General features: G+C 41.4%; 1 protein-coding gene across 1 annotated transcript in view; it reads right to left on the bottom strand.

Annotated features, from left to right (window-relative positions):
* ANKRD31 (ankyrin repeat domain 31) overlaps positions 1 to 23,801 on the bottom strand; it is a 173,190-nt gene that overhangs the window by 80,434 nt on the left and 68,955 nt on the right. The window contains exon 11 of the mRNA XM_037000313.2: positions 2,022 to 2,164. Within this exon, the coding sequence (XP_036856208.2) occupies positions 2,022 to 2,164 (143 nt within the window). The remainder of the gene's footprint in view (positions 1 to 2,021; positions 2,165 to 23,801) is intronic.

Below are 23,801 nucleotides of genomic sequence, written 5' to 3'. Positions count from 1 at the left end.
AAGAGGAATGAAAGTTAGTCTGACATGACTTGTTCTTAGTAATGCCTACAGATTCTCAAAGATCATTATATTTTTCTCTCAATGTCTCTCACCATGTGTTTGATAGTTTGTTCCAGATTTTCTAAGGGACCATGCTGAGCTGATTATCTGTAATTCTCAAATTCTACCTTTTCCACATTTAAAAAAATGTATTTTTAAAAATTTTATTGAGATATAATCCACATACCCTATCTACCATTTAAAGAACACAATTCAATGTTTTTTAGTATATTAAGAGGGTTGGCTACCATAACCACAATCTAATTTTGAAACATTTTAATTCCCCATAAAAGAAACTCTTTAACCGTAATCTCTCACTTCCCATTTCCCACCTTCTCCCATTCCTAATCTTTCTGTCTCTATACATTTGTACTATTATGGATTATTTCAAATAAATGGAATCATACAATATGTGTTCTTAATGGCTTTTTCACTATAAAAGAGGTATTATCTTTTATTATCTTATTATCTTTCCAATATAACTGTTAATACCTATAAGATAATACATTCAAGTTCCTTCAACTCTGGAATGTTTAAGAAGCTCACCTTCTTCAGGTGCTAAGTCTAGGATCAGGTTCCCAGGGATTCCCTGTCTGACATCTCTAATCCTGTGATGTCTAAGGCATGGAAGCAATCCAACACCCAGGTTATGGGCCATTTTTCTGACCATGTTTGCCTGACCTGCGAGATTTCTCCCAAGGTAATGCTAACTAATCTGATGCTCCCACCACTCTTGCTCTACCTTCCAAAACAATGCCCTGCCTCACTTTTATTTTCAAGGCTTTGGTTCTTAAGATAGTGCAGTACTGATGTAGAGTTTTGCAATTATCTCTTGGACTGGGTGAAGTAACTGGTTGGCTCCCACCAGCTAAACAGAAGGGGAAGGGAACAACAAAGACAGACTGTAACTTCACTCCACCCTACTGGGTTTTAGCTTTTAATTCTCAGGACCATTAATTAGACTTGCACTACTGTCTTGTCATTCTCCTGCCATTAGTCAGGATATGCCATGGAGAAGGAGTACATGAGACACAGGAAGATAGGGGTTGGCAAGAGGGGGTAAGCTAAGTAGTAAGGAAACTAGATTCTGGATTTAAAGTCTTGTGTCTTTGGTCCCTTTTACATGACTGAGGGAATAAGAAAAGGCTACATATCTGCAAAGGCCAGATAGGAGATAGCCAGTTCTAGCTTGCCAAGCAGAAACTGACTGAAGCCAAGTTACTAGGTGGAGTAAAGACAGAACTGAGAAAGAAAAGAAGAAAAAGTAAATTGCTCAGAATTCAAAAACCCAAAGGGAGAAAAGACTCCTGATCAGGATAGGTCAACCCTGGCAAGTTGGAGAGCAGATGGGCCAGACAGGACTCACATCATCACTTATCCAAGACTGCATTCTTCTGCTCATTAAATTAAGTCCCAGGTAGATTTCCCTCCCCACAGACCTCCATACAATGTACAAAGATAATCACCTACTAGCAGGTAATACATTACAAAAAGCAAAACTGCCTAAACTCTCCTGAAGTACTGTTCTGTATTAGGAAGGATATGCCCTATCTGTGCTGTTGTGTACTGGCTGGTCATTAAACCTGGAAGATTCTCATGTTTTATGGTGACTCTGAAAGTGATACTAGAGTTCATAGAGCTGTACACCTCCTAAGAGGACTGAACATCATTCCATAACACTCTATGTGAAGGAAATAATCTCCTAAAACCTATAAAGCATAAAGTGAGTCCTAAAGAAATTCAAGTTTAAAAAATACTGTGTTTAACCAAAACATATTCTTTAGTTATTAAAAGTAACATGTAAAATGGCATCTACCATATTAGGAACAACAAATGCTACAGTAAAATTTTATTATAAAATCTGATTACTGATTAGTAGAATTAACTGAAATGGAATTCCTGTATGATTTTCTATTGCTTGGTCCCAGAGATTTTTAATACTTGAAAATTTGTTTGCTCTGCAAACAAAAGCATCATAGTACCTTATAATGTCCATTCATCACAGCATCATGTAGGGGAGTGATCTGGTACCTTCCTTTGAAATTTACATCTGCTCCACCTTTTAGTAGTTTACTTGCTATCTGATAAAATCCTCCTACACTGGCTTCATGAAGTGCTGTCCAACCTATTGTACAAAAAGAAAATGGTATTTGTTTATATTTGGCATCTTAATGTTTTTTGTGCTTGCCCTTAAAATAAAACTTAAATTTTATGGTATTTCTTTAAAAATAAATTTTGATTATATGAGACAAGATAATCACACCATGAAAACAGAAAAGAAGGAAAACATTTGAAACTTTTCCTTTCCTCCTCAAATAAAAAGGCTGTAAGGGGTGGGGGGGGGGTCATTATTACCTTGTAGAGAATGCTAGTTGCAGGCTACTTTTCTACAGAGAAGAGGGAGAAAAAACTTTATTGATAGCCTAAGGTACTTCCATTAAAGTGATGCAGGACAACACAGAAGCCAGCCCAAAGTATTTCTTTTCTCCTTATTTGGAAGAAGCTATTTATAGTAATTCAGCTAAAAAACCACAGACTACTCCAAGAAAACCAATCATCCAGATAAATATCCTTCCTTTCTTTAGCCAGAGACAATGATATAAGTTATGGATATGTGTTAAATTCCAATAAATCATGACTGATGTAAAAAACCTACAGGTTGAATGCTGAAAATGTATTTCACTATTTCCAGAACCTTTTCCATAAACTAGGATTTCTCTGTCTTGGCACTAACATTTTGAGCTGATTTTTTGTTGTTCTGAACATTCTACTAGATGCCAGTAGCACCCCCCTACCCTATCCCAGTCGTAACAACTAAAAATGTTTCCAGAAATTTCCAAATATCCACTGGGAGGCAAAAATCACCCCTGTTAAGAACCATTGCCATAAAATATTACAGAAGGAGTTTTTCCTATAGTATAAATTAGAAAGCCTTGCATAAGAAATGAATAGCACCAAAAATGGTGAATATATACTTAATGGGGGAGGGTTTCCTATAAACATCCTTAAAGCATATACAACTGCTTGAAGCAAAAATTAAACCAGTATGTTTTGGGGCTTACAATATATATAGATACATGACAGCTATAGCATAAAGGATAACAGAGATGTATTCAGTGTTCTTAAATCTTTTATGAAATATTACAATGCTAACTCTATTAAATATTAACATCATTACCATAATAAGTAACCACTACAAAATAATACAATGACAAAAAACAAAAAAACCCCACAGATGAAACACACAAGAAACAATTAGTAGGGGAGGAAAAAGGATGGCAGAGGAGGAAGGCAAGGTGGAAACCTCCTCCTATACACACACAAAGGAAGCAACTACAGTAACTACAACTAATCCTGCAAGTGACCTGAAGACTGCAGAAGAGACCACCTACACCTGGTGGAGAACAGAAGACCACATAGAGAAGGGTAAAGTGACAGGGCCATGATCCATGAAGACCCAAGCCCATCCCCCATCCCAGTCCAAAAGTGGAAGGAGGAGAGGAATGGAGTGGGGAGGAGATAAGCACCCAAAAACTCTGCACACCTGGTGCTGGAGATCTGTTCTGGGAACATGAGTCCACATTTCACTGGGCTTTGGTGATTAATGGGGCTGGACACCAGGGAGAGTTGTAGCACTCTGAGAGGCCAAGACTCCTGTCAGTTGTGGAGAACAGGCATACTTCTGTGCTCCCAATAAAACCTAAAGCAGAGGCAGCAGTTTGAAAGATTTACCAGCAGCCAGCAGCAGGAAGGGTGCCAGAGGGGCAAGGGTTGGATGGGAGTTCTCTCCATAGGAGAAAAGGCAGGTGGACAATTCCCTGGCACCTCCTCAGCCTAACTGGTCCAACATTCACAGGAGCACCAAACATGCCATTCCCCTCTCTGACAGCTCAGACCTGAGGCCCTTCCCAGCTTGCCTGCCCCACCGGCTTGGCTTGGCCCAGCAGCTGTCAGAGTTTGCTGCCTGGCAGGTGGAGGGAGGTTTTGCGGCTCTTGCTGTCCTCTCTCAGCCTAACTGGGAGGTACCAATGGGAGCCATCTCTGAGCACTCCTTCCACCTCAATGTAGGCCCAACACCATGATAAGCTCCCTTATGCACCCCACCCACACACCTCCATCAGTCCAGCAGTGTCACCATCACTGCAGAGCAGGCAGAGGGTCGCTCCGCTCACAACAATCCCAGCACAAGCACTGCTTCTCGGCTCACAAAGGGCTGGCTGAGGCAAGCTGCCACCCTCTACTGACAGAGATCAGCCAGAGCTGGCAAACAGGCAGAAAGACAGGCACCCCATAGCCTACCAACAAGAACTGGAGCTCCAACTGGAGAACCAAACACTGGGGAATAAGTAGAGTCTTGAGCTTCTGGGTACCACAGGATGCTTTCTTCATAAAACCACTACTCTCTAGACCAGGAGGCACAGCAGATCTATCTAATACAAAGGAAGAAACACAGAAACCCTGATAAAATGAGGAGGCAGATGAATTTGTTCCAAAGAAAACTACAGGACAAGACACTACAAACAGGGCTAAATGAAACAGATATCACCAATCTATTTGATAAAAGATTTCAAAGGAACTGTCATAAATACGCTCATTGATCTGTGGAAAAGTATTGATCTCAGGGAGGACTTCAACGAAGAGACAGAATAACTGAAAAACAGCCACTCAGAGCTGAAGAATACAGCATCTGAAATGAAAAATACAATGAAAGGAATGAATAACAGATGGCTGCAAGTAGAGAAAACAGGTATTGTCTATAAGTAACACATTTTAAATATAAAGCCATAGATAGGCTAAAAATAAAAGGATGGAAAAAGATTTAGCAAATAGACAAGAAATATAAGGCTAGGATGTCTATTAATATTAATACTATATTTAGACTTCAAGACAAAGTATATTACCATAGACAAAGAGAGATATATTTTATAATAATTAAAATGTCAATTTATCATAAGACATGACAATTACAACTGTGGAGGTACCTAATAACAGAACATCAAAATACAAGAAGCAAAAATTGACAGAATTAAAGGGAGAAATGGATAACTCCACAATCATAGCTGTAAATATTTCAACTCCCCTCTCAAGAAAATGACAGATCAACTAGACAAAAAAAATGAGTAAAGATAGATGAGATGATCTGAACATTATCAACCACTTTCATCTAATTGGCATTTATATAAAATAACATAAAACTGAAGGAAAAGAACATTCAAGTGCAAAAGAGATATCCACCATGAAAGAGCAAATAATAGGTATTAAGCCAATTCTCAATAAATGTAAAAGGATCAAATTCATTAGAAAGTGTATCTTTTAACCAAAATGGAATTAAATTAGAATCAATAACAAAAGACATCTGGACAAACCTCAAATATTAAAAAAATTAAACAACTTCTGTTATAATCCTGGGGTCAAGGAATAAATCATACAAGAAATTAAAAGTATTTCACACTGAATGATAATGAAAAAAACAACATATTAGAATCTGTAGGATGAAGCAGCAGCAGTAAAGGAAAATTTAAAGTTTTAAATGCTTATGATAGAGAAGGTACACAAATCTGTGACTTCAATTTCAACCTCTAGAAGCTAGAGAAAGAACAAAGAATAGCAGAAATAAGTCGAAGTGAGAAAAAGAATAGATATTAATAGAATTTCAAGCAGATACTAGAGACAAATTGAAAAGCCAGAAGTTAGTTCTTTGAGGGAAAAATATCAATAAAATTGATAATCTAGCTTAAACTAGGGAAGGAAGAAGAAAGTTAGAAGAAAAGGGAAGAAAGGGAAGAAGGAAATGAGCAATATTAGTAATGAATGATAAAATATTTCTAAAGATCTGCAGATATAAAAAGGATAAGAGAGGAGTATTATATTTTATACCAATAAACTCTGACTTAGATGAAAAGGACAAATCTCTTGAAAGATCCAACTTATCAAAATACAAGATGAAACAAAATCTGAATAGCCCATCTCTACTAAAGAATAAAAATCTTCCCACACAGAAAACTACAGGCCCAGACAGTTTCACTCTTAAGTTCTGTCAAATATTTAAGGAAGAAAAATCCCCATCTTACAGAAACTCTTTCAGACAACAGAAGAGGAGAAAATACTTAACTTAGTTGATGTGGTCTGCATAGTTCTGATTCCAAAACCAAAGACTTTACAAGAAAATCATAGACCAATGTTACTTATGAACATAGATACAAAAAAAATCCTTAAGATATTATTAGCAAAACCTGATACCAAAACCAGACAAAAACAATACAATAAAAAGAAAATTATAGGCCAATATTATTCATGATTACAGATGCAAAAATCCTTTAAAAAACAATGGCAAATAGAGCCTAGCAATATACAAAAAGAGAAAGCATGAACAAGCAACCATTCTGATTAAAAAAAAAACCTCAGCAAACTAGGAATAAATTCTTCAAAATGATAAAGAGCAGCTACAAAAACCTACAGCTAAGATCATACCTACTATTGAAATATTGAGGAGGCAAAACTAATCTACGGTGAAAAATATCAGAAAACTAGTGGCTTCCATAGAATGGAGATGGGGAATGACTATAAGAGGCATGAAGGAAAGTTTCTGGGATGATGGCAGTATTGTTATGTGTAGAGATTTGAGTTACACAGATGAATGTATTTGTCAAAATTCATTAAATGGCATAATTAAGATCTGGCATTCCACTGTGTGAAAATTTTACCTCAAAAAAAAAAAGAAGTAACTATTGAACTCTAGTTAATGATATTAATGCTGTGGTGGTTAGCGGAAAAATGTACTAATGTCTATAACTTTCCTTGAAATGTATCAACATAAAGATGGATTAATAGATATACAGATTTATAGATGAATAGATATGAAAGAGTAAGAAATATATACTGGTCTCTCCCTCCTAGTTCTAGGCAGAGTTCCTAAAACCAACCTTTGTTAACAGGGATGCTAGGAGAATCTTTTATTCTAATAATTAGTCTTTGACCCCAGTTCCTGATACAGAACCTCCAAGACCTTTCTAACTTCCTGGGAGTCACATCTGACACACAGCTGTGAAATTCCCTTGGAATTTCCTGGGTGACAAAAGTGTCCTTTGTTCTAGTGAGGCAACTTCTGGTGGGCTCCTAGATGGGGGCTGGTCACTGGATTAAGCCATGACTAAAGAGTTTGAACTTACAGCTCCACATGTGCCCCCCTACCCCAATTTCTAGAGAGGAGGCAGAGGCTAGAAGTGGATTCAATAATCCATTATGCCTTCATGATGAAGCCTCCATAAAAATCCCGAAAGAATGGGGTTTGCAGAGCTGTTCCAGATTGCGAACATGCCTACATGCCGGAAGGGTAACACACCGTAACTGTACAGAGACAGAAACTCATGTGCTTGGGACCCTTTCAGACCTTGCTCTATGATTCTTCTTCATCTGGCCATTCATCTGTATATCCATAATGTTTACTATATAATAAACTCATAAACATAATAAAGTGTTTCCCTGAGTTCCATGAGCTATTCTAGGAAATGACCAAATCTAAAAGTAGGTTGAGGGAAACTATAATTTGTAGTCAAGTTGAACAGAAGTTGTGGGTAAGCTAGGAACCTACTACTTTCAATTGGTATCTGAAGTTGGGGGGTCAGGTTAGGTGGGACTGGGCCCTTAACCAGTAGGTCTGTGCTAACATGGGTTAGTGTCAGAATTTAACTGAAATGCAGGACACCCAGCCGTTGTCAGAGAATTGCTTGATGTGTCGAAAACCCACATGTCTGATGTCAGAATTGTTGTGTGAGTAGAGGAGACACACACACGAACATTTCTCCTTCACAACAGGTATGTGATTAAAACAATTATATAGAATCCAGTATTAGGTAAATGGATTTCTCCCCCAAAGTACTATTTCTGATAAAAAGTATGAACTCACAGTTACTTAGGTTGTGGAACCTGTAGATCAGTGAAAATTTGCTTATGAATGTATGTGTACTGGTTAACTTGATTATCTGCAACAGATTCAGGTTTGGAGGGATGAAAATTGAAGTATCATAAATCTGAAAGTTATTAGCTTTGGAATACAGATGATGATTTAACTCCCAGGAAACTTCCTTTTCTTATTTAAGTTTTGCCTGAACTGCAGTAAAACTTAGTTTCCTAAAAGGGACAAAAATGGCTGCTATAGGGATGAGAAAATTACTGTAATTTAGGATTAATTTGTTTTCACTGAGTTCAAAACGACCAAAGATAAGGTAAATGTAAAGTGGAAGGCCAGTTTCATATTTTAAATTTACTACAGAAAATTCTCAAAGACAAGGTGCACATGTAAAAATGAGTGCTACTTTAAGTGAGACCTAAGCAAGGATGACACAGTGGTGAAGAGTTATCAGTCTCAGGGTTGAAATGCCCAGCATCAAGAAAGTCAGAAGGACCTTTATTCTGCAGAGAGCCAATACAGATGGTGGAAATGACTACATAATGCAGACAGAAATCAAATGTAACAAAGAACTTCCCTTTTCCTAAAGGTTACTCCTGTGTTATAAAATTACTCCTACAAAATAAAGATGGGGTACATTTTACAACAGATCTTTTATTATCTCCCAGGTCTGCAGGTTGGGAGTACTGCCTTAAGCAGTATTTTTTTTTCTTTTAAAAATTTAAACGTCTTAGAGGAAATCTCTTTATACTCGTGAACACAGAGAATAGCCTGATGTTTGCCCTAGAAGACAGGGGTGGAGGGAATGGGTGAAACAGGTGAAAGGGAAAAAGAATTAGTGAGAATGTACCTGGGTGATGGTTACATGAGTATATACACACATGAAAATTCATCAAGTTGTACAGTAAGATTTGTGCAACTTATTGTATGTACCTTAATAAAAAGGTAAAGGTTTAAGATTATAAACTTCCAATAAAGAGAATATAATTTAACACATTTTTAATAAAGACTCAAGATCATAATATTAGCTATATGCTCTAATGCAGCAACTTTAATAACCACAGGGGTATAAAGTGCACTCCCTTCTACATATAGTCCTCAAAATTTTTGCCTCTCATTTTTTTTCTTACTACAGTATCATTGATATACACTCTTATGAAGGTTTCACATGATAAACATTGTAGTTATTACATTCACCCATATTATCAAGTCCACCCCATACCCCAATGAAGTCATTGTGCACCAGTGTAGTAAGATGCCAGAGAGTCACTACTTGTCTTCTCTGTGCTACACTGTCTTCCCCGTGACCCCCACATACACCATGTTTACTAACCATAATACCCCCTCTGTCCCCTTACTCCTCGCTCCCCACACACCCTTCCCCACCCCTCTCCTTTGGTAACCACTAGTCCTTTCTTGGAGTCTATGAGTCTGCTGCTGTTTTGTTCCTTCAGTTTTGCTTTGTTGTTATACTCCACAAATAAGGGAAATCATTAGGTCTTGTCTTTCCCTGCATGCCTTATTTCACTGAACATAATACTGTATAGCTATATCCCCGTTGTTACAAATGGCAGGATTTGTTTTCTTCTTAAGGCTGAATAATATTCCATTGTGTCTATGTACCACATATTCTTTATCCATTCATCTACTGATGGAAATTTAGGTTGCTTCCATATCTTGGCTATTATAAATAGTGCTGCAGTAAACATAGGGGTGCATATGTCTTTTTGAATCTGGGATTTTGTTTTCTTTGGGTAAATTCCCAGGAGTGGAATTCCTGGGTCAAATGTTATTTCTATTTTTAGATTTTTGAGGAACCTCCATATTACTTTTCACAATGGTTGAACCAATTTACATTCCCACCAACAGTGTAGCAGGGATCCCCTTTCTCCACATCCGCACAAGCATTTGTTGTTCCTTATCTTTTGGATATTGGCCATCCTAACTGGTGTTAGGTGATATCTCATTTTGGTTTTAATTTGCATTTCCCTGATAATTAGCGATAGGAGCATCTTATCATGTGCCTGTTGGCCATCTGAATTTCTTCTTTGAAGAAGTGTCTGTTCATATCCTCCACCCATTCTTTAATCAGGTTACTTGATTTTTCGGTGTTGAAGCATGTGAGTTGTTTATATATTTTGGATGTTAACCCCCTGTTGGATATGTCATTTACAAACATGTTCTCCCATATTGTAGGATGCCTTGTGTTCTGCCGATGGTGTCCTTTACTGTAAAGAAGCTTTTTAGCTTGATGTAGTCACATTTGTTCATTTTTGCTTTTGTTTCCCTTGCCCGAGGAGATGTGTTGAGGAAAAAGCAGCTCATGTTTATATTTAAGAGACTTTTGCCTATGTTTTCTTTTAAGAGTTTTATGGTTTCATGACTTACATTCAGGTCTTTGATCCTTTTCAAGTTCACTTTTGTGTATGGAGATAGACAATAACCCAGTTTCATTCTCTTTAATGTAGCTGTCCAGTTTTGCAAACAACAGTTATTGAAGAGGCTGTCATTTCCCCATTGTATGTCCATGGCTCCTTTATTGTGTATTAATTGACCATATATGCTTGAGTTTATATCTGGGCTGTCTATTCTGTTCCATTGACTATGGTTCTGTTCTTGTGCCAGTACCAAATTGTCTTCATTACTGTGGCTTTGTGGTAGAGCTTTAAGTCGGGGAGCATAATCCCTCCTGCTTTATTCTTCCTTCTCAGGATTGGTTTGTTTATTCAGGGTCTTTTGTGGTTCCATATGAATTTCAGAACTATATGTTCTAGTTCATTGGTATTTTGATAGGGATTGCATTGAATCTGTAGATTGCTTTAGTCAGGATGGCCATTTTGACAATATTAATTCTTCCTATCCATGACCATGGGATGCATTTCCATTTACTAGCATCTTCTTTAATTTCTCTCATGAGTTTCTTGTAGTTTTCATGACATAGGTCTTTCACTTCCTTGGATAGGTTTATTCCTAGGTATTTTATTCTTTTTGATGCAAGTGTGAATGGAATTGTTTTCTTGATTTCTCTTTCTGCTAGTTCATCATTACTCTATAGGAATGCAACAGATTTCTGTGTATTAATTTTGTATCCTGCAACATTGCTGAATTCAGTTATTAGTTCTAGTAATTTTGGGGTGGAATCTTTAGGATTTTCTATGTACAGCATCATGTCATCTGCAAACAGTGACAGTTTTTCTTCCTTACCAGTCTGGGTGTCTTTTATTTCTTTGTGTTGTCTGACTGCCATGGCTAGGACCTCCAGAACTATGTTGAATAAAAGTGGGAGAGTGGGCATCCTTGTCTTGTTGCCAATCTTAAAGGAAAAGCTTTCAGCACCTCGCTGTTCAGTACCATGTTGGCTGTGGGTTTGTCGAATATGGCCTTTATGATGTTGAGGTACCCACCCTCTATACCCATTTTATTGAGATATTTTATCATGAATGGATGTTGAATTTTGTCAAATGCTTTTTCAGGATCTGTGGAGATGATCATGTGTTTTTGTCCTTCTTTTTGTTGATGTGGTGGATGTTGATGGATTTTCAAATACTGTACCATCCTTCCATCCCTGAAATAAATCCTACTTGATCATGATGGATAATCTTTTTGATGTATCTTTGAATTCGATTTGCTGATATTTTGCTGAGTATTTTTGTAACTATGTTCATCAGGAATATTGGTCTGCAATTTTCTTTTTTTGTGGTATCTTTACCTGGTTTTGGTATTAGAGTGATACTGGACTCATAGAATGAGTTTTGAAGTATTCCCTCCTCTTCTAGTTTTTGGAAAACTTTAAGGAGGAAGGGTATTAGGTTTTCACTAAATGTTTGATAAAATTCAGTGGTGAAGCCATCTATCTGGTCCAGGCATTTGGTTCTTACATAGTTTTTTTTATTACCAATTCAGTTTTGATGCTGGTAATTGGTCTGTTCAGATTTTCTATTTCTTCCTGGGTCAGCCTTGGAAGGTTCTATTTTTCTAGAAAGTTGTCCATTTCTTCTAGGTTATCCAGTTTGTTAGCATGTAATTTTTCATAGTATTCTCTAATAGTTCTTTGTATTTCTGTAGTGTCCATAGTGATTTTTCCTTTCTCATTTCTGATTCTGTTTATGTGTGTGGACTCTATTTTTTTCTTAGTAAGAAGGGGCTTATCTATTTTGTTTATTTTCTTGAATAACCAGCTCCTGCTCTCACTGATTCTTTCTATTGTTTTATTCTTCTTGATTTTATTTATTTCTGCACTAATCTTTATCATGTCCCTGCTTCTACTGACTTTGGGCCTCATTTGTTTTTCTTTTTCTAGTTTCATTAATTGTGAGTTTAGACTGTTCATATGGGATTGTTCTTCTTTCCTAAGGTAAGTATTGCAATATACTTCCCTTTTAGCATGGCCTTTGCTATGTCCCACTGATTTTGTGGTTTTGAGTTATTTTCATTTGTCTCCATATATTGCTTGTTCTCTGTTTTTATTTGGTCATTGATCCATTGATTACTTAGGAGCATGTTGTAAAGCCTTCATGGGTTTGTGGGATTTTTTGTTTTCTTTGCATAATTTATTTCTCATTTCATACCTTTGTGGTCTGAGAAGCTGGTTGGTATAATTTCAATCCTTCTGAATTTACTAAGGGTCTTTTTGTTGCCTAGTATATTATCTATTCTTGAAAGTGTTCCATGTGCACCTTGAGAAAAATGTGTATGCTTCTGCTTTTGGGTGGAGTGTACTCTAGATGTCTGTTAGTCCATCTGTTCTAATGTGTTGCTCAGTGCCTCTGTCTCCTTACTTGTTTTCTGTCTGGTTGATCTGTTGTTTGGAGTTAGTGGTGTGTTGAAGTCTCCTAAAATGAATGCATTGATATTTCCTCCTTTAATTGTTAGTATTTGTTTCACATTTGTAGGATCTCCTGTGTTGGGTGCATAGATATTCATAATGGTTATATCCTCTTGTTGGACTGACCCCTTTATCATTATGTAATGTGCTTTTTTGTCTCATGACTTTGTTTGTTTTGAAGTCTACTTTGTCTGATACAAGTACTGAAACTTTTTTCTATTAGTCGCACAAAATATCTTTTTCCATCCCTTCACTTTTAGTCTGGGTATGTGTTTGGGTTTGAAGTGAGTCTCTGATAGGCAGAATACAGATGCATCTTGTTTTTTATCCATTCATTGACTCTGTGTCTTTTGATTTGTGCATTCAGACCATTTACATTTAGGGTGATTAGCAGTAGGCATGTATTTATTGCCATTGCAGGCCTTAGATTTGTGGTTACCAAAGGTTCAAGGGTAACTTCCTTACTAACAGTCTAATTTAACTCACTTAGTATATTTTTACAAACACAATCTAAGGGCTTTTTTTTTTCTCTTCTTCTTCCATTCTTTATATATTAGGTATCATATTCTGCACTCTTTGTCTTTTCCTTGACTGACTTTGGGGATGGTTGACTTAATTTTGCATCTTCTTAGTAATTAATTGATCTACTTTCTTTACTGTGGTTTTATTTCTTCTGGTGATAGCTATTTAGCCTTAGGAACACTTCCATCTATAGGAGTCCCTCCAAAATACACTGTAGAGATGCTTTGTGGGAGATAAATTCTCTCAGCTTTCACTCATCTCAACATTATTTAATCCCTCCTTCAAATTTAAAAGATAATCTTGCTGGATAAAGTATTCTTGGTTTGAGACCCTTCTGCTTCATTACATTAAATACATCATGCCACTCCTTTCTGGCCTGTAAGGTTTCTGCTGAGAAGTCTGATGATAGCCTAATGGGCTTTCCTTTGTATGTGATCTTATTTCTCTCTCTGGCTGCTTTTAATAGTCTGTCCTTATCCTTGATCTTTGCCATTTTAATTACTATATGTCTTGGTGTTGTCTTCCTTGGGTCCCTTGTACTGGGAGATCTGTGCACCTCCATGGCATGAGAGAGAGAGATTGGAGAAGTTTTCAGCAATTACCTTTTCAAAGACATTTTTAAATCCCTTTTTCTCTCTCTTCTTCTTCTGATACCCCTATAATGCGAATATTGTTCCATTTGGATTGGTCAAACAGTTCTTTCAATATTCTTTCATTCCTAGAGATCCTTTTGTTTCTCTCTGCCTCAGCTTGTTTGTATTCTTATTATTTAATTTCTATTTCATTTACTGTCTTCTCTACTTCATCTAGTCTGCTTTTAAATCCCTCCACTGTATGTTTCATTTCAGATACTGTATTCTTTAATGTTTGTATCTCATTCTTTGAATTCATCCTTTAGCTCTTGAATATTTTTCTGTAGCTCCATGAGCATGTTTGTGATTCTTATTTTGAAATCTTTTTCAGGAAGATTGATGAGTACAGTTTCACTTGGCCCTCTTTCTGTTCTTTGTGGGATTTTGGTTTGAACCAGGTTCCTTTGATATTTCATATTTGTAGATGGCACCCTCTAGTGCTTAGAAGCTCTACTCTGTTTAGCTGCTCAGTCCCTGGAGTGATGGCAAGTGTTGTAAGGGAGAGGCATTGGTGCCTGTTGGGAGCAAAGCGTTCCTTCCTGGCTGCAGTGCCTGTCTCCACTGCCAAGGCTAGTGGACTGAGCATACACAGCAAAGCCTCTATGCTTTGCACTTGTAGCTGGGGCTGCCCTCTGGTTGGCCTGTCGCATGGTGGTGGCCATCAAACAGAAGGTGCAACAAACTGCATATCACCGTGGGGGGCCTTGGAGCAGTGTAGCCAGTCAGGGGGATGGAGCACCTGAAGCTCCTGAAAGTTCTCAACCTGCTGGGCAGAGTGTGCCCAATTTTGTCCACCTGTCCTTTCTCCTGAGAAGTAAGTTCTGTGCAATCCTTGCCCCTTTAGCAGCCTTCTGTTAGGAAGTCTCTTAGACTGCCCGCCTTTCTCTTTTCCCAGTGCAGACAGATGTGGATCCCTGTTTTCCACAAGTGGCTGGAATCTCAGTCTCTCCAAGTAATCCTCCTGTCTTAGCTTTCGAATCCCACTAATCTCCAGAGCACCATGTAATGTAGGTTCATTCTCCCAGAGCACATCTCCAGGGCTGGGTGTTCAGCAGACCTAGGCCTCCACCCCTTCCCTGCTCTGTTTCTCTTCCTCCCTCTGGTGAGCTGGGTTGGGGGAAGGACTTGGGTCCTGCTGGATCATGGCTTTGGTATGTTACCCTTTTCCTTGAAGTCTGCTGGTTTCCCCAGTTGTAGACAATCTGCCACAGCCTTCTTTCCTGTTGCTCTTTCAAGATTTGATGTATTTGCTATATTTTCATATTACAAGTGGTTTTGGGAGGAAGTTTCTGTCTCACCTTTCACACCACCATCTTTAATCCCTCTCCTAGCCTCTCATTTTAATGTTTTTGTCTGTCTTTTGCTTGCTGTTGGCTTAAACTCCTTGCTATTATCAATACCCTGGCCTGTGCCAACCTTTATTTTTAGTTCCAAGTTTTCATAGGCTTAGGAGTCAGTATTTTGTGTAAAATAATGCTCAAGGCATTAGTCTGAGAGGGTTTTATCAAAGAAGCTTTACAAGATCTATTTTGGGTATTCAGACTTCTTTTCAGTCTACTTCCTGGTTGTCACCTTAGTTTTTGATAGGTTAAGAATTACTGCAATTGGTTTTTTTAAATCAAAGACAAAGATATCATAAATCTAAGTGAGGACTTGGAAAATTCAAATGTTACCTATGAAAAGACCCTTGGTCTGTTATTATAATGCTTTATTTCTCAAAAGATACAGCCTTTTCTGGATTGTCTCACAAAATAAATATATTTAAGTCAGCTTGTTCTAGTAGATATTTATCTTTTTGTTTTCACAGCATCTGGCACACAGGGGACTTGCTCTAAAAACTCACTACTGACTGTAACACGACTGAACTGATATGTTACATGAGGTCATACTCCTCTTTCCAGTAGTTCTTCACCAGTATTAAGAATAAAAATCACCTTGTGGAACTTACTAAAATGCAAATATCCAGGTTTTAACAACAGATTTCTACTGTGAGAAAGTGTGTGTGTGTGTGTGTGTGTTGGTGGGCGGAGGCAGGGGGAAGTAAAGGATGCATTGCATTTTTTAAAAAATACTGCATGGGATGCTGATGAAAATGGTTTTAAGACAACCCTTTGCAAACACAATGGGATGTGGTAGCCAGAAGTAAAGATCAAAGTTAAGGTGCAAAGACGAAGGAAAAGCAGAGAATAAGAGAGTTCAAAAAGCCAGGAAAATATGGCAAGAATAAAGAACCCATGAAGGTCACAGAAGCACCTGGGACCCTGAGATGGAGGTGTACATTAACTGGCTGAAGACAAGCAGGAAAACAGCCACCAAGGACGTTAACAATGGCACAGAAAAGAGCTAATGAAAAGAAACATGTTAAGAGATTCTTGGGAAATCCATAACATCAGGTTAGCTGCATATTAGAGCTACTCCTGAACTTAAGGGGCAGATACAGACTAGCAGAAAGACCCATCTCTCTCTCAAAATCAAGTAAGCAAGTGCATTAGCTAGTAAATAAGGATCCAAGGTTGGGGTTATAAGACCATGTTGACCTGAGTATGGAAGTTAGAACAAGAGTCTGTTAAAACCCTGACTATATCATAAACCCAGACCTTGCAAAAGTAAGTACTAGTGATGAGGAAATACCCAAAAAGTTCTCAAATCCCTCCCCCTCTTGGCAGGTGTGGTGGAAAGCCAAGGAAGCCAAGGAAACAGGGTGTCTGTTAAACAGACTTCAGGAATGTAGAGGAATCACAGGTACTTGGGTGCTTGGGATTGAAACAATGTAACAATGTACTCCCCCCGACCAGGACTCAGTGGTATAGAACAGCTTGTTGATCATAGTCATGAAAGCCCATTAGTTTATAATACAGTATCTGGGTAACCTTACAGAAATAGATTAAAATATAACTGGCATCCTGAGAACACCTATAGTGACTTAATAGCTCCCACTGCAACAGTTTCGGGGTACTAACTTCCCCCTAGCTTTGTAGTAAATGTGTAAAATGCATGACCTTGCTGTACTTGGGGCTCAGACCTTTGGAGATTACTCCCCTCTGAGCCTGCCAGCGTGAAATAAACCTCCACCCTCCAAGACCTCTGAGTGCTTGCTTGGTTCTTCCGACAGCAATCCAATCCAGGTTTTCCATAACAGAAGGAGTACACTTATAATCACCTGATTCTCTATGGATTATATTGTTGATCTCTGTGCACCATAAGACTTTTTGCACTGTTTCATAAATTGAGAAAATCTGGAAACAATAGAAGTATGTACACACAAAAGCACTACCCATACTGGCCTTGTACTGCTCAGTGCCTGAAGTATAAAGTGCCTTTAAGGAATAATTCCTCTCCAGGACATGTCAGGTTCTCCCCACAGGGAAGACTACCAGGGATCCAGCTTTACAGGGAAACTGGTCTTTCTGAGCTCCCTGCCCCACACTCTCTACCCCATACACTCTTCTCTCCATTTTCCCAGCCATTACCTCTATTGTACATCTATCATCAGTTCCCCCCATAGCCCAGTATACCATCAGTTTCTTTCCGCTTTTGACCTCATTTGTCTTCCATTCAAAGCTGAGTCTCATAGTCAATGCCAATGTAAATCCAGCAAGCCAGCGCCAGTAACCCCAAGCCACTGCACATGGCCCAACTAGTAAACCCTAGGCAGACATAATCTTTGAAGGTGAAATATAATGCTCTTTCCCTGCCCCTCCCCTCCCAATTTACCATCTCTCTGGGCGATGATGGTGAAGAGTTACCTAATCAGGAGAATCATTTGGAAGCTTTCTGTTTGAGACTTGCCTTAGGCCCACTTTGCCATACTTCTATAGGAGTGACAGCTGAAACTACAAACCACTCACAAGGTAACTGTGGGTGATAACTGAAGGGCCCTCACCAGTAAGATGGCGAACTTCCGGCTTCTCTTCGGGGTCCTCGGTTCCCGCCGGTGCCACCTGAAGCCCAATCACCTTTCGCCCCCCCTCCCAAACCCAGCACCTAGCCAACAGCCACCAGCCCCGTAGAAGTAACACCACAATCACCCCATGCCCCTTCCTATATAACCCAGCACCTTTCCCTAATAAAGCAGAGTTCTCCGGTGAATTGCTGGTGTGTGTCGCTCCTTTCCTTTCATTGGTGCCGAAACCTGGGAGACGGGACACCCCAACTGGGCCCTGTCTTCCCCCGACACCAGCAGCAGGTTGCCCTCGTCCTCTTTTTCTGGCGCTGGCTCATCACACTCACCACTCCTATCTGGCCTTTAGGTAAGTTTTCCCCCAGAGTGGGCCACTCTTCCCCAAGCTATCGCAGTGCCATTGACTGTGATCGTCCGGCAAGGCCCTGATGCTCGGGGACGAGGAGGGAACTCTCCCTGCCTCAGGCCTTCACAGCTGCTGCAGACCCTCAGGCCCCCCTCCAACAGCCATAAATTACCGCCTCAGGCCTTCACGGCTGCAGCAGACCCTCAGGCCCCCTCCAACAGCCATAAATTGCCGCCTCCGGCCTTCACAGCTGCTGCAGACCCTCAGCCCCCTTTCCAACAGCCATAAATTGCCACCTCAGGCCTTCACAGCTGCGACAGACCCTCAGGCCCCTCCTCCAACAGCCATACACGAGGTGACTCCTTTGTGGATGAGAACGCTCCCTTTTCCCCTTCCTCCTTCCGTTCTGCCTGCCGAAATCCATTCTGTCCACTGAAAATTCCTAGTACTAGGTACCTTGTGACTCCGGCACTCTGCCTTCTTAGGTAAGTCTGGGTGACAACCCACACTTCCTAAGAAATTCCGACTCGTATACGAGTTTCCGCAGACCACCAAGGATCATCGGGGACGCCCTTTGTCTCCTTGTGGTCTGCCTCCAGTTAGAGGATTTCCATTCGTCTTCCCCTGTTTGTCTCCTTCTATGTCCTTTAGCCATGGGAGCCTCCTCATCCCTCCCTGAAAGTTCACCTCTAGAATGCCTGCCTAAGCATCTGGCTACCCTCTCCCTGACACCTGATATAAAACCAAAACTTCTTTGTAAATATGGCTCCCAAGATTGGCCGACATACCCCCTAGACAATCACAACCAATGGCCTGCAGGGGGAACTCTTGATCCTAACATCACTCGCAATCTCTTTAACTACTGCCAGCGCCTGAAAAAATGGAAGGAGATTCCCTATATCGAAGCTTTCTGCCTCCTCCTCCCCCTGCCCCCACAAGTTCTCCTAGCCTGCAAGCCGCCACCCCCACAGAAGCCTCCTGTTCACTCCATTCCCCTTCTTCTCCTACAACAGCCCTTCTCCCTTCCACCCCCACCATCTCCTCCCCCATCTCACCTCGTCCGCCTTCGTCCCCCGCGGATTAAGCCTGAGCCTTTCAGCCCCCATTTAACTAGGTCCCAGGGGCCTCCTCCATCTTTGCCCTCATCACCTGTTTCTCCCCTGTTGGAGACCGCCTTTGTCTTCTCACATGTTTGTAGGCAGAATGAGAAAGCACCTTCCCCAATGTCTGAATGCAGCATAGGAAAGCACAAGCTTGAGAACAACCAGTGCAGTCCTTGGAAGTTATCTGTCCACAAAAAACATATCTTGTCCTCAAAGACGAGTCAAGACTCCTCACTCTGAAAATAGGGAAAACTTGAAGATGTGTAGAAACACCGCCCCTGCTTCTAGCAATGCCCTTCCCCCACTTGCCGATGTGGCAGGAATAGAGAACAAAAAACACTGTTTACGCATTCCATAAGCAACTAACTGGAGCCCTGCTATAGCTCAGTTGGTAGAGCATAGGACTTTTAACCTCAGAGTCGTGAGTTCAAGCCCAACTAGAGCGGCAGAAGCAAGCAGCTGGGCTACTGGCTAGCGACGTGTGGGAGGGTCAGCCCTCCCAGTTCTTTCTATCTTTCTTTGTTTTCTTCGCCCCCCTTCCGCATTTCAGGACCTGCTCGACTAGGCGCAGCTGGACCGCGTCACTCCCCCACAGACTGAGCCAGAACCCTTTAGTCCCCCTCAGACTTGGTCAAGAGGGCCTCCCAAAATTATCACCCCCCCTCCATGACGTAGCTTAGACAGACTCACTCAAGACCTATTACAGTATACCACCCTTGACCCAGAAATGCCTGACAGAAGACATGTCCTTATGAAATACTTCCTAGCACAAAGCAACCCCGACATTAAAGCTAAACTCAAAAAGTTAAAACAGGGTCCCGCTACCCTACAGATTGAGATCCTAACAGTGGCCTTTAAAGTCTTCCATAACCGGGAAGAGGAGAAAGAATGCCGTAAACAAAAGGCTGATCAGGCAAATTTCCAAATGTTAGCCCAGCTGATAGAACCACAACCTGGGTGCCCCTCTACAAACAAGCCCCCCCTAAGAGCTTGTTTCAAGTGCGGAAAAGAAGGGCATTGGTCAAGGGCGTCCCCCTCCCCCAGATCTCGTACCACCCCATGCCCCAGATGCCACAAAAAGGGCCACAGGGAGTCTGATTGCCCAACCACCCGAAGGGGAGGCTGGATGAACAACCCCCATCCTAAGCCCGCCGTAGTGAGGCTGGCAGAATAAGACTGACGGAGCCCGGGAGCTTCTCGCCCGACCATTTCCATCACCAAACAGGAGCCCAGGGTTACTTTAATGGTAGACGGTCGCCCCATCTCCTTCCACGTAGATACAGGAGCCACCTTCTCAGTCTTGCAGGAATACCGGGGCCCTACCACACCTGCCGTTACTCCTATAGTCAGGGTAGGAAGTAAACAGATTTTCCCATTAAACTCCCCTCCCCTTTTATGCACAATCCAAGACAATCCCATACCTTTCTCCCACTCCTTCCTGGTTATGCCCCAGTGTCCCATCCCTTTACTAGGACGGGACATCCTTTCTCTCCTCCACGTTTCCATAACTATATCCACTCCCACAGCCCCCAGTACTCCCTTTCTGATAGCCCTCATAGCTGACGACCCCCCTCTACCCAATGAAAGCTCCAGTTTTGCCCTCATACACCCTGTAAATCCCAAAGTTTGGGACATCTCAAGCCCCTCCATAGCTCTATGTCCTCATGCCTCTATCAAATTACGTGACCCCTCTCAGTATATCTGTCAGGCCCAATACCCCCTAACCACTTCAGCCCTCATAGGCCTCCAACCCATCATTCAAGATCTCTTAAACAAAAATTACCTCAGACCCACTCACTCCCCGTTTAATACCCCCATATTAGCTGTTAAAAAAACCAACGGATCTTTCCGCCTCATCCAAGACCTTCGCCTCATCAACATGGCCATTGTCCCTATCCATCCCTTAGTTCCAAATCCATACACCCTTTTATTGCAAATGCCTGCCTCGGCATCCCACTTCTCAGTCCTAGATCTCAAAGACCCATTTTTCTATCCCTCTGGACCCCTCCTCCCAAGATTTCTTTGCCTTCACCTAGATGGACCCATACACAAGACATTCTGAACAACTCACTTGGACAGTTTTGCCACAAGGCTTCTGAGATAGTCCCCATATTTTTGGACAAGTCCTAGCTCAGGACCTCAAACAGTTTCATCATGATCACTCCGAGTCCACCTTATTACAATACATAGATGATCTTCTACTCTGCAGTCCCTTGTGGGAACAGTCTCAACTTGACACTGCCTCTCTACTTAACCTTCTAGCTTCCAGAGGTTAACGGGTATCCCCCCTCAAAGCTCAATCTCTTCCCCTTCTGTTACTTACCTTAGATTCCTTCTGTCTCAACAAAGAAAGTCCATTACCTTAGACAGAAAACGACTCCTCTCTGAACTGACCGTTCCCAAAACCAAGACAGAAATCCTTTCCTTTCTAGGCCTAGCTAAGTATTTTAGAGCGTAGATCCCTAACTTCTCCCTGTTGGCAAGACCCCTATACGACCTCAGCAAGAGCCCCCCTGAAGAACCATTATCATCCTCACCCCGACACTCCTTCATTAAGCTCCATCAAGCCCTTGTGGAAACCCCAGCTCTCCATCTTCCTGATTTGTTGAAGCCCTTCTCATTATACATTCATGAGAGGTCCAGTCAAGCTCTAGGAGTCCTAGGCCAATATTATGGCCCATCCTTTGCCCCAGTAGCTTATCTCTCCAAGCAATTAGACCCCACAGTTCGGGGATGGGCCCCCTGCCTATGGGCATTAGCCACTGGACGGCTCTTGCAGAAGGAAGCTCATAAACTAACATTCAGGGCGCCCCTTATCATCCTGTCCCCACATCACCTAAAAGATCTCTTAACCTACAAAAGTTTACAGACTCTCCCTCCCTCCAGACTCCTCACCTTACTGTCCTCTTTCCTCCAAAATCCCATTCACCCCCTTTGCCATCCATACCCAAATCATGACTTTTTCCTCCTTTACTGCTCTCTCGCTTTTTTTCCTCATTCCTATTGTCTTCCCCGCCACCCCAGCCCCCTTTGTATGGCAATTCAAAGTCAGACAAACTTACACACAGCATCAAACAAAAGTTACAGCCCTCATTGCCACATCAGACTGACTGCCCTCTGAAAAGCTGCTCTGAGCCTTTATACCTCCACTTTCCTCCCTCCACCGAAGTGTTCACTAGCAGCTACCCTTATTCTCCCTACCTCTGCTTCCTCTATGACCAAAAACAAGCCTAATGCAGGCAATGGCCAGACACCTACGGGAGATGTCCCTACTGGTCTTGCGCCATTCACTACATGGGTAACTCTCGGTACCCACAGTATTACTCCTCCAACCATTTCATGAAATATCCCAATGGCTCATTCTCCTTATCAATCCCAGATCTCTGGGACTCTCGATGGGCTGCCGGAGTCACAGCCTCAGTTTACTACGAGGGGTCCTCGACCCCCCACAGTACCCTTCATATCTCTCGAAAGTATGTTTCCTCTCATTCCCAGATCTCTCAAGTTGCATCAGATATCAGACATTCTGAAAAAGTCATTATCCAAACTCTTGATGGCGCCTCTTCATCTTCTTATCCCCGCCCCTCTTCCAATTTCTCCTACTCTTCATTACAGCTCATTCAGGACACCACCATCTTTCTCAGCCACACCCTTAACACTGCCAATTGTTTCATGTGCGCATCACTACTGCACCCACTGCTGGCCGCCGTGCCCCTTAATATTTCCAACTACTCCTTCCATGCAGAAGGACAACCCCTCTGCCCCCTGGCAGACATACCCCTATGAGAACCAGAATACGCAGATAATCTCACCATCCACCACTGTGTAGGCCCGACTCCAACCCCCTCCAGCACACTTCACTGCCTCCCAACTCCAGGCACCCTGCATTCTCGTCACCCTAATCCCACAGCTTACACTTTACAGCATGGTGGAATTCCCTGAGCCCCAACCTCCCTTGCCCTCGCGCACAAAAAGGGCTGCTTTCCTTCCCATCATGGTCGGTATCTCTTTGACCACCTCAGCCATTGAGGCAAGATTTTCTGGGAGAGCCTTGAGTCACTCTCTATGGGCAATTAAAGATCTCAACGCCAAACTTGAGAGAGCCCTGACATCCACTGCCGATTCCCTGGCCTCTCTCCAAAGACAGGTCACTTCGCTAGCTAAAGTCACCCTTCAAAACCGGCGGGCCTTAGATCTGCTTACAGCCGAGAGGGGTAGTACCTGCATCTTCCTTCAAGAGGAGTGCTGCTATTACATCAACAAATCCGGCATTGTAGAAACTGACATTACCAAACTCACCAACCTTGCTTCCAGCCTCCACTCTGCTTCCAATTCCAACCCATTCTCTTCAATACTAACAAACCCCCTCCTTACCTGGCTCTGGCCCATTGCAAGCCCCATAATAATCACTCTTCTTGCCTGTCTCTTCTTACCCTGTATAATAAAGTTCATCAAATCCCAAGTCGGAAAAATCTATAATCAAACTTTCAACCAGCTTTTACTCAGGAACTATCAGCTTCCGGC

The sequence above is a fragment of the Manis javanica genome, chromosome 1 (genome assembly GCF_040802235.1).
Source record: "Manis javanica isolate MJ-LG chromosome 1, MJ_LKY, whole genome shotgun sequence".
Lineage (NCBI taxonomy): Eukaryota > Metazoa > Chordata > Mammalia > Pholidota > Manidae > Manis > Manis javanica.
The sequence above is the reverse complement of the archived record's forward strand: the minus strand, read 5'-3'. Positions and strand labels throughout refer to the sequence as shown.